This window comes from Perna viridis, chromosome 4 (assembly GCF_037379345.1).
Source record: "Perna viridis isolate PV_CMFRI_1.1 ecotype Kerala chromosome 4, ASM3737934v1, whole genome shotgun sequence".
In the NCBI taxonomy this organism is placed as follows: domain Eukaryota; kingdom Metazoa; phylum Mollusca; class Bivalvia; order Mytilida; family Mytilidae; genus Perna; species Perna viridis.
Window position 1 is genome coordinate 10,778,683 of NC_142448.1, and position 12,475 is coordinate 10,791,157.

Genomic DNA, 12,475 nt, shown 5'->3' on the forward strand with positions numbered 1-12,475 from the left:
TCATTTTTCACCTTTCAAGGGCAATAACTCTTACATGAAGTTGTCAGACAACTTTGATCCCTGGAAACTTTTGTGGGCCTTATAATAAGGATCATTTCAGCAATTGAAAGAATGTGGCTAAACCTTACGGTTTTGGAGATATATGAGAAAAACTTAGTTCTATTTTTAGTAACAGCAGCCTTGTTTTTCCACTGATCAAAAATCCCTACATCAGTTCCATGAAAAAATACCCTAAGGAACATTCTTACCAAGTTTGGTTTCAATTGGTCCAGTTGTGTCAGAGGAGATGATTTTTTTTTAAAGAAACAACATTAACAATGGCAAAAAAAACCATCAAAAAAGGGCAATAACTCTGACATGGCTTCACAGATTAAAATGACGATTTCACCAGATATATCTCATCATGCTGAACACTTTTACCCAGTCAAAATTTGGCTAAACATAGCGATTTTGGAGAGATATACAAAAAACTACTGTCTGACCCCTATATTCTACTTTTAGTAATGACTGCCATGTTTTTTGATGGATCAAAAATCCCCAAATCAGTTCTATGCTGGATATCCCAAGAAAGTAAGTTTGGTTTCAATTAATAGTAGTGTCAGAGAAAAAGATTTTTTTAAAGAAATAACATTAAAAATATCATAAAAAAACACAGATAGATCTTATCATGCTGAACACTTTTACCAAAGTCAAAATTTGTCTAAACCTAATGATTTAGGAGATATATGCAAAAAACTACTGTCTAACCCCTATGTTCTATTTTAAGTAATGGCCGTCATGTTTTCCTATGGATAAATAATCCCCACATCGATTATATGCAGGATACCTCAAGGAACATTCATACCAAGTTTGGTTTCAATTGGTCAAGTTGTGTCAGAGGAAAAGATTTTTGAAAGAAATAACATTAAATATTGAAATAGCAAAAATCCTTGAAAAAGGGCAGTGACTCCAACATGGCTTCACAGATTAAAATGAAAATTTTACCACAAACAGATCTCATCATGCTTAACACTTCCATCATTGTCAAACTTTGGCTAAACCTAACGGTTTTGGAGATATATGCGAAAAACTACTGTCTGACCCTTATGTTCTATTTTTAATAACAGGGGCCATGTTTTAAGACCGATCAAAATCCCCACATCATTTCTATGCAGGATACCCAAAGAAACATTCATACCAAGTTTGGTTCCAAATGGTCAAGTAGTGTCAGAGGGAAGAGTTTTGAAAAATTGTTGAAGATGAGGATGTTGTTGAAAGGACACAAAGTGATGACAACAACTTACATGGCCTTCAGCCAGGTGAGATAAAAAAAAAGATCCTTAGATGGATATCTATGAAATTGTATTGCAAAGTGCCATACCACAAAAAATACGGGCAAAAAAGGGGCAATAACTAGTACTTTCTTGTTTCCAGCCAGTAACTTTATTATTAGGGTATAGAACCAAATGATACTGTATCACAAGGTTCCATACCAAAACAAGCTAGACCAATCGATGTCTGGACCTGCCTTACACTGCAGCTGTAAGTCATAGTTGCTGAGGAAATCGCGACAAAAAAAGTGTTAAGGAGGGATAAACAAAACTACGGAACATAATTCCCATTCAAATTAGTGAATCAAACTTTTCTGATAATATGCACATCATATAGTGTTCTTGGTTCTTGCTACATACCAAGTTTTAGAGGAGTTGCATTTACAAGCTGATACATGATAATTTTCAGTAAATATCTAAGTACAAAGGAACATAACTCCCATAATGATTAGACAATCAAAATTTCCTCATAATATGCACAACTACATATGATATTCTTGCTATGTACCATGTTACTGAAATTCTGTGGGTAGTTTTAGAGGAGTTGTGATGACAAGCTGACACATAATGATTTATGATAAATGTCTAAGTTCAAAGGGGATTAACTCCAATATGGTAAATAAGAAAATCAAAATTTCCTGATAAAATGCACAACAAAACATGGTGTTCTTGCTACATACCGAGTTTCAGGAATTTCTGAAGTATTACGTATGGACAAACAGACGGACAGATATAGTGTCCCAACTCCTAGGCCTGCTACTGCCTCAGGCGACACAAGTATAAAGGAAGGTTGACATTAATTTTTTTGGGTTATGGTTCAAACCATACAGGAATAAGAGGTAAAAACAGGCCAAATTTTCAGACAATATTTGCAATTTAACTGACTTCTATGAAATTATACCACAAGGTTCCATATCACATAAAGAAGACTGGAATTGATTTTGTGGGTAATGGCACTCACCATTTAGGAAACGAAAGTTTTGTCTTAAAGTAAAATTTTTGCTGGACAATATGAAGTCTTCATTTTAAGGAACTATTTTCAAGCCCACTATTTTAAATCATTCTATAGCTAACAGCAGTTGTACATTAATGTATGAACTCTTAAAGCAAATAATAAAACAAAAAATACTGTAAACAAACTCAGAAAGAGAATACCCAAACTTCAAATAAAGTTAAATGTTTTATGTAAAAACCTCAAATATTGTTATCTCCTTTTGGATTCCCCAAACAGTAAGTATATTCCTTCATGCGTATCTACATATGACATCCAACCTTCCTATGAAATTTCATTAAAATCCCTTGAACGGTATAGTAGGAGTTGCACTTAAATAGACAGTGTAATTCCTATATACCCACCTAATTTTGTTTGCTGGGGTATAATAAATGCATTGTTGTATGAAAAAAAAAACAACAAACAAAACAAAACATCCAATTATACACATAATTTTTATTCCACTTTAGAAATTACATTAAATCTTAATGTAATAACTACTTACAGCTTGGGTCAGCTTTTGTGGAAGTACTTTCATCAGAATCAACAAATTTCTGAGAATGTGCAAACAGGTACAAACTCTGAGCTTCTAGTGTGTCTAAAACAACATTGAAGATAATAAATTTTTAAGCAATTCTTTTAACAGAATGGTGAAGAAATATTTCATCACAAACAGCATAGTTATATCCAAGTGTTTAAGGCAATTTAAAACAAAATTGTTACATGTGGTCATATGAACCCCCACTGTTGATACGATTGTTGGCGTTACTGATGTCCAGAAACTCCTAAAAAATGTGATCAAAACTGTGGCAAGTATGTCATGCAAATCTAAATTTCTTACAATATTTTCTACAGAAAATGGAGGCAATAAATACACAGTTTATAAGCAATTACCGGTGAGTAGATGCATTCTCAGTCTTCCATGATTTGGAAGTATTGAAAAAAGTCTAAGTTCCATAACCTACAAAAATTGTTTTTTATCAAAATATTTAGTAGGAATATCTTCATAACACTATGAAAAAAAAATCTGACAATCAGTTTTAGAAAAGATGCATGTACAAGACCAATTACTTGATGGGGAAACTCATATACTCCTAAAAAACTGTTTAAAACCAAAATGGTTGAAAGGTATGCACTAGATCCAAGCCATCCGACCCCCTTGCCAACTCCACCCTTCAAAATTTCTACATCTGCCACTGATATCTACACTTCAAATCAATATAAAACATCCTACTAATACATGGAAGGAATAAAACCGAGTGGTTTAAGTTTCAGATCAACTCCACAAGGTCTAATATTGAGAAATCTTGAAAATATTATAAGTAAATATAGTGTGTCCCATTACTTCTACAGAAATTGTCCAATCGAAATAGTCTGAAAATTTACACTACATAACAATAAATCCTATAAAATTTGGAAGAAATCTGATATGTGGTTTTGGAGGTGTTGTGACCACAAAGTTGCTGTGAAAAAGAAGGGACAGATAGACAGATGCAAAGATATTCATTGAAGTAATCAGTTACAATTTTTTAAAGAATTTAGTCTGTTCTTAAAAAATTGACAACTAAAATAGATATCTAATGAAGAAAAGAACCTGGATTAACAGTCACAATGGTTTTAGAATCAGCAGTAGCTATCATTGTTGATCTAAAGTTATCATAAGTCACTTTCACATCAGCAACAAACAAAACTACAAAAAAGAAGAATAATATTGAAGAGGCTTTTCATGTAATATCAGGCTGATCCTATGATATGGTTGACACAGGGTAAATTTTCCCCCACTGCATTTTTCATTTTAATGTTATTTATGTTACATAGTAAAAAGATATTTTAAAAGTGACAATGGATAGCTCGGACATACTTTTAAAATTCCCTAACAAAGCAACCATATTTTGCACAAAAATAAACACAGGGCCAAGTTTAAAGGTGCAGGCACCAAAAGCTGTGCTCAAAAGATTGCTGCTATATTTGCCAGATTTCACATGTTTTAATTAGAAAATGTGGTTGCAAGATAAAAACAATACATGAACATTGCAGATAATATCAATATATCTACCTGTACTAGCTCCGAAACCATCAGATTAGCTCTGCAAAATCTCTCAATCTGAATGTTCCTAAACCTCATCAGATAAATTTAATATTTTCCGGCAATATCCATGTATTGTACATATATTTGCATCATAACCAGTACAAAATATTTAAGCATTTTTTTCTCAGGTAAATTTAGCATTGTTTTTTTTTAACTGAAATATTTACACTAAGTTTTAAAATATAAAACATTATCTTTGATACCTGTCTCCAATGGAGTCCATGTCAAAGCTAGATCTATTAATTCTTTGTCCCATCTGAAAAAAAAAATACATAACTGCTCAGCTTGCTTTTATTATACTAAATTTATCTGGTAGTTACTAAAGTTTGAAATAACTAACCATTAAAATAAAGGTCCCTTCATATCAAGGTAAATCAAATTTTATCTTAAAACCTTATCTGAAAAAAAAACCAAACAAACATATGTTCAAGGTTACATTTTTTGTATTCAATATTCCATTGATAAAATTTACCTCACTGTGTCATCATTTAGATCTTAAGCCAGGTTGATGAACACCTGTAGTAAACCCCATCAACAATCCCTTTTCCTAATTAAAAAATGCAGAGTTACCTCCCATCAACAATAACTAGATTTCTTTTAATTAAACTAACAATACAAAGGAAACAAAAATTCACCTAAAATGATCAAAATAGCAAACCAAATTTATTACCCTTTTGGTGTATTGTTTAGGGAGATTGAAATAAGACTACAAAACTCACAGTATAAAACCAAATGAAGAACATGTTTCATCAAGAATTCTCAATTCACATCTCTTTATTTGCCTTCCAGTTCTTGTCTTCAGATCTTTGACTTGGCCAATCTAAAATTCCAAATTCCAAACTTTATCCATAAGATTATCAATATTATGCTAAAGTTTTTTTCAACTTGTTTATCATAGCATTTCCATCAACTTGCAGGTTTTCAGCTGAATCTTAAAAAGAGAATTATGTAGTAAACGATTTTCTAAATGAATGATTATTCATACTGCTGTGACATCTAAGCCAAAACTGCCTGCACAAAGTCCAGCACCCTAGACCACTAGGCCAGCTAGGCTATATAAAATGTAACTTTTGCTTGCTGGGTCATTCCTCCTTGTAGGATTAATCTTGGGCTGTAACTTAGCACACAATGTATGGTAGTATGTGAAAGCTCAACTAGGTGTTGTTATGTAGGATAGAGGATACAATTAATGATACATGTCACAACAAATATTATACAAGTCTCAGAATGTGACATCAAAAAATTTGCTTTGCAAATTTGACAGTTCTAACATTGTTGGAAATTTTTTAGACCCTTCTATGCTCACATCATCTTCCCTGTATTAATTTGATCCGATGGATCAGTGTAGGGAATAGATTCATCACATTCTGAGACGTTTGTATAATATTGATTTGTTGTGACATGTATTGTTAATTTGATCTTCTATTCTACATAACAACACCTAGATATGCTGTCACTTACTACCATACATTGTGTCCTACTAGGAAGAATGACCTGGCCAGTGAAAGCTATATTTTATATAGCCTAGCTGATTGAGTGGTCTAGGGTGCTGGACTTTGTGCAGGCAGTATTGCATAGATGTCACAGTGGCACAAGTTCCCATAGAGGAAATGACAAAAAATTTGCTTCGCAATTATGACAGTTCTAACATAAAAATGGTATCCTACCACCCTTTAAAATTTAAACAGAAACTGATCAATTCCATAAGTATTGTGTTCATATGTGTGATGAACAGGTAGATTTTCAACCCAAAGAAGTAAAGTAACACTTTAATAGAAGACTACATTCTTTCTTTCATAATGACGATAACAATTCCTAAATAATTAAAGGTCATTAATCATATGTAGAAACACACAGGAAACTCAGAAGTAAATTAAAATTAAAGAAATGTAACTACAGTAATTACAGATAAAAAAAAACAAATCAGTGCATCCGTTAAATCATATCCTTGTAAACTTCATTATTACTTGAAGAATGATTTTAATATACCTTTCTGATAACACAAAGTATATTGACATGTTCACCATGAAGACCTTGGCCATTGGCTGTAATATCTTCCAAAGTGTAAAAATCATTTGTAGCTTTAACAGGAATATGTTGTAGTCCCGAGAGACTTCCACTGCATGGTCCATTATACCAGTCAATACTGGAATGGTTCTCACTTCCACAAAGATTGAAGGGTCTACAAAATATGGAGGCAGAATTATTTCGTTTGTTGTGGGAATGTTGCCTTCCTGAGGAAAGAGAAAAAAATCAATCTAAAACTCTAAAGTTGTGAAGTAGATCTATGTGTACCTTCGAAATAAATATTCCAATGTATCATAACTGCCCAGCGGTGTCAAAGGGTTTAGGAATACTAAATATAAACAAAATAAGAAAAACTGTGACTGCAATGCTAACTAAAGCTGTACTCCATGCTCCCCAAAAAATGACCACATACACAAAAATTTCAATTCTAGGCTAGGTACAGAAACAAAAACAAAAAAACCCAGATTTTTGGGGATTAAAAGTGTCAATAAAATTTTGATATTTTTTTAACCTAGTTGGGTCATTGTCTCTTTGACATATTATCCAAAGCCATTCTTATTTTATTAAAAAAATGCTATGTACATGTAACTTTTGAAGTGTTTAAAAAGTCCTCAGTGGCTTCATGGTTTCTTGGCAATAACAGAAATTTTAAAGGAATTAAATAGTATTTGTTTACAAAGCTGTCATTTGAATATAGAAATATCTTAAAAGCTCATCTAATCACTATATCACAAAACATCTGATCATTCCTTCCCATAGGTAATGAGAAATCCGCTAATGAAAATATCCCAATGCCACACATGTAAAAATTCTAAGTCATTCGAAAACAGGAAGTAGATTATCTAGAAAGCTCTAAAGGGGAGACACAGTGCAAATCATCATGCTTAAGCCATATAACAAAATTCTAATCATTTCTTTTAATGGGTGCTGAGAAATTTGTGGCAGAAAATTTCCAAAAACCACACTTGCAAAAATTCTAAGTTGCTTGAAAATCAGGAAGTAGATGACCTAGAAAGCTGTAAAGGGGAGACAAGGTACAAGTCATCATGCTTAAGCCATATACTAAAAAAACTAATCATTCCTTCCAATGGGCGCTAAGAAATCTGTGATGGAAAATGCCCCAATATTGCACATGTACAAAATTGTTAAGTTACTCAGAAATAGAAAGTAGATGACCCAGAAAGCTTAAAAGGGGGGGAAACAGTACAAATCATCTTGCTTATGCCATATATCAATTATCTTATCATTCCCTCAAGTAGAAGCCAAGAAATCTGTGACAGAAACATTTGTTATGGATGGAATGACAAACAGACGCATGGATGAAATGACAGTGGGGTACCCCCATCACTATATATCCCCCACTTTTCAAGCGGAGGGTATAATGAAGTAAAATATATGACTGAGGTAGTTTTCTTACACTGGGGTAGCTGATCTGTACTTTTCATCACTTCCATCTTGTGACTTTGACAGTACCTGAATATTTGACAAACTAACTGTAAAAAAAAAAATATTCTATTTTAGCCACTAGCCTTATGCCCAAGTGTAGTAAAAATTATTTAAGGAATCACTGTTATATTTTTTGATTTATTAAGAAATAAACTCAATCATGTAGTGCACACAAAATAACCTGTGTAGCATGGCCATTGAGGTTATTTCAAATAGACCAAAAAATATAACAGTCATTCCTTATAATTTTAATTTAAGTACCAAAATTGAATAAGAAAATCATTTAAAAAAGTTTGAAGACATCATAGTCATTACAAAATTTGGTCTATGAGATGATAACAGAAATTTTTTATCCAATCACAAACCATGTTACTTCTGAAATTAGACTATTTGGTGCTATTGAACATTCTGTTGATATCTGCTTATTATTGGGTAAAATTCATATAAGAACATATGATGTAGCTAGGTAGACATTGATTTGATTTTAAGCCTTTGACTTTTTAATTTATACCTATATCTCCAATATGGTACTTTTCAGTCAATTCCTTGACATATCGCTCCTTTCCCCAGAAAGAGACATGGACAAAATAAAGAGGTGAATCTCTAATGGTGAAATTCAGTACATATCTCTCTACTCCAGCATCTTTAAAATAAAGCATTGAGTTCAAAATTTTTTGTCATACAATTATGAAATATGAAATAGAATTTTTAGTGTACAATTCTCTGTATCACATTTGCATAACCAGTCAGTTATTTGAGAAACACTATTCCTGAAAGATCATCATTTCATACATAGAATACTCTGTGCAATCATCAATGCTCTTTAAATTTATCCATATTTCATAATTCAACAAGTCTTTACTATTTGTAGCTTGATTTGTTTATTCAAGGACTGTCATTTTTTGCATGGCAGTAGGTTGAGTGATTCACTAATAAAGATAGAAAAACACAGAGCATATGACAAAATAATTTTTAGACACTGAGTGTTTTTTTTCCATAAATATTGCTATGAATCATAAAATGGTGCTCTTGTTTCTAAAAAAATATGTGTCCTTATTAAACAATTATTATACTATAATACATGATGAAGCTGACTGTCTTTTTTTTTTAAGTTTATGTTATTTCTTAAAAAAAATTTGAGAAGCTCGTAAACAAAACAATTATCATTTCTAATTTTACCTCTGTTTAATTCTGTAAAAAGGAAGAAAATTAAACAGGAACAACTTAATGTTTGAACATACAGAGTGGGATGCAATACCTTTAATATATAAGAGAAAAACAGTCATTGTTCTGTCTCAATGCAAGTTGTGTGTATACATACTTTTACGACTCTGGACAGACCTTGGTTCCTCCTTTGAAAGAACTAGTCCCAACACATTCTAAAAAACATTAATAAAATCAGTTGATAAAAGAAGAAAATATGGGCTAAACTAGAAAAACTGAGCAAAGCTTTCTAAGGGATATCACACTACCTTTCCCTCAAATTAGAAAATAAAGAAGCATAATGGGAATATGTAATAAAGATTGTGTGAACATTTCATTTAACTTAGTGGTGTAGGACGGGTTGCAAATAAGAGATAGGTGTCCTATATTCATAAAAGTAAATAATGTTTTTGCAATTGATAACCACCCCATAAAACACTCATTTAAAACTAGATAAAGTGATGCCCCCGCATTTAACCTTCATACAGCTATATCATAACTCATAATTGTAAAAAGCACTTTGTCAGATGTGTTATTGTGTCTGTGAGACACAAATGATGCCCCCGCATGTGGTTTTGAGTAAAACTCAGCATAGCTGCACGAAATTTTAACTCAATCTGTAACTAATCATGACAGACTCACATACCAAAAATCAGTCAAATATCTTCAAGCATTTACAAAAAAAAGCGAAAAACTATTATTTCAATACAATTTTTAAAGTGCAGGGCCCATTATTTTGGTAAAACTCAGCGTAGAAGAATGAAACTTATACTCAATTTGTAACTAATCATGACAGACTCCAGTTCAATATCTTCAAGGGTTTACCAAAAAAGTGTGGAAAACTGTTATTTCCATGAAATTTTTAGTCCAGGGCCCATCTTTTAGGTAAAACTCAGCGTAGCAGAACGAAACTTTAACTCATTCTGTAACTAATCATGACAGACTCACATACAAAAAATCAGTTCAATATCTTTAAGGGTTTCCAAAAAAAGTACGGAAAACTGTTATTTCCATGGAATTTTTTAAGTCTAGGGCCCATAATTTTGGTAAAACTCAGCGTGGCGGAACGAAACTTTAACTCGATCTGTAACTAATCATGAAAGACTCATATACAAAAAATTAGTTCAATATCTTCAAGGATTTTCAAAAAAAGTGTGGAAAACTTATGGGACGGACAGAATTACGGACAGAATTACAGACGGACGGACAGGGCTAAAACAATATGCCCCCAACTTATCGTTGCAGGGGCATAAAAAATAATGTCTTTCCTGATCTCATATCACACTAGGCCCCCTTCTGTAGTGCACACGGTTGAAATTACAATTATTTAATTGAATGTTTTATTTTTGATGTTTCATAGGTGTGTTAAGGGTTGACCATACAAAATTTTCAATGAAGTGTTTACTAGGGCTTCATAAGACCACATAAAAAAATTATGTGTGGTTCCAGTCACCCTAATGGCCCAAGATTTTTTTTTGCCAAAATAAAAAAAGTATATGTAAAATAACAAAAATACGACCAACCATCCCACTCTGGGTACCCGTAATCCAGATTTTTCTCATAATTTCTCGTGACCAGATTTGGTATTTACAATATAACTACAATGGCAGCGCACTTGCTTGCAGCTAAGGCCATGAAATAACTGAAAGTCTGTTGATATTTCATTCCTGTTTGTGATGATTGTCTAGTGATCAGTTATTGTAAATAACGTTTTCAATGAAAACCATGGTGTTCATCTTGCAAGATTAAGCGACATTACAAGCCAATCTTGTGAATTGTTAAAAAAAAGTAAAAGTAAAGATAACAATATTCCAACCTACCAATCCTTCTTTTAAGAGGTGACCAGAACCACACATTTTTTTTTTATTTGGCCTGACAAAAATGTGTAACTAGACAACACTTTTGGATGCTGTTGAAACATAAACAACACTCACTTGGTTAAATTTTGCTTTTCAAATGCAGTAAATTTATCAAGAAGTTGCCCAACAATTATGACTCAAGAAGATATATGTGAAAAACTACTGTCTGACCTCTATGTTCTATTTTTAGTAACAGCAGCTGTGTTTTTTGACAGATCAAAAATCCCAACATCACTTCTATGCAAGATACCCAAAGAAACATTCATACCAAGTTTGGTTGCAATTGGTCAAATAGTGTCAGAGGAGAAGATTTTTGAAAGAAATAACATTGAAAAATAGCAAAACAACATAACAAAGGGCAATAACTCCAACATGGCTAAATGGACTAAAACAAAAATTTGACCAAATATAGATCTCATCATGCTAAATACTTTCATCCAGTAAAAATTTGAATAAACCTAAGGTTTTTGGAGATATATGTAAAAACTTACTGTCTGACCCCCTATGTTCTATTTTTCAACACAGCAGCCATGTTTTTAGGTGGATTAAAAATCTCAGTATTAGATCTATGCAGAATACCCCAAGGAACATTCATCTCAAGTTTGGTTCCAATTGGTCAAATAGTGTCAGAGGATAAGATTTTTGAAAGAAATAACATTAATAATAGCAAAAAAACGTAAAAAAGGACAATAACTCCAATATGGCTCAATGGAGCAAAACGAAAATTTGACCACAATTAGACCTCCTCATATTTAACACACAATGGACTTTCACCCATGTCAGAATTTGACTAAACCTATCAGTTTTGGAGATATAAGCGAAAAACTGTCTGACCCCTATGTTCTATTTTTAGTAACGGCGGCCATGTTTTACAATGGATCAAAAATCCCCCCATCAGTTCTATGCAGGATACCCCAAAGAACATTCATACCCGATCGGTTCCAATTGGTCACACAGTGTCAGAGGAGAAGAGTTTTAAAAAATTGTTAACAATGACGACGGACCCCAAGTGATGGCAATAGCTCACCTGGCCTTTGGCCAGGTGAGCTAAAAATTAAACATTCAATTCTTGTAATTACATTCAACATATTTCTCTTATTTTATTTCATCTGTATCAAAGAGTCTGTGCTCAGGACACTGTTTCTGTTACATTTAATTAAATTTGAGAAATGCAATACACACTTTTCTCTTATGTTTGATATCTTGAAAACTCCAGGAAGGAATTAATACAAATCTTGCTCTAAATTATCTCTAATCTAAAACACAAAGTAAAATCTAAAAACAGTACATATAGATATTTGGTAAAAAGCATGACCTATAACACCCTTAACTGGTCAAATTTGTAGATAGACAGAACAAACATGAAGTTGATGAAGTTCATCTTTTTCATAACTGCACTTATTAAGTATAAAGTAATAGATAAAAATTACATGATCTGATCTGTGAATCTAATAATAATTTTCAATCCCTACGATCTTTCAAAAATAATGTTTTGGACCTTGAACTGTGAAAACATAGATATTCTTAATCACTTGTGTATGTTCCTGAA

The 12,475-nt window shown here is 32.5% G+C and overlaps 1 protein-coding gene across 3 annotated transcripts in view; it reads right to left on the reverse strand.

Annotated features, from left to right (window-relative positions):
• Positions 1-12,475, reverse strand: part of LOC148618819 (meiosis-specific with OB domain-containing protein-like) — a 42,763-nt gene that overhangs the window by 3,176 nt on the left and 27,112 nt on the right. For all 3 annotated transcript variants that reach the window (XM_088578075.1, XM_088578076.1, XM_088578073.1), the window contains 8 exons: positions 9,186-9,243; positions 8,376-8,507; positions 7,836-7,911; positions 6,380-6,572; positions 5,110-5,210; positions 4,594-4,646; positions 3,896-3,991; positions 2,807-2,899 (listed from right to left, as the gene is read on the reverse strand). In XM_088578075.1, coding sequence (XP_088434201.1) covers positions 2,807-2,899; positions 3,896-3,991; positions 4,594-4,646; positions 5,110-5,210; positions 6,380-6,572; positions 7,836-7,911; positions 8,376-8,507; positions 9,186-9,243 — 802 coding nt within the window. The remainder of the gene's footprint in view (positions 1-2,806; positions 2,900-3,895; positions 3,992-4,593; positions 4,647-5,109; positions 5,211-6,379; positions 6,573-7,835; positions 7,912-8,375; positions 8,508-9,185; positions 9,244-12,475) is intronic.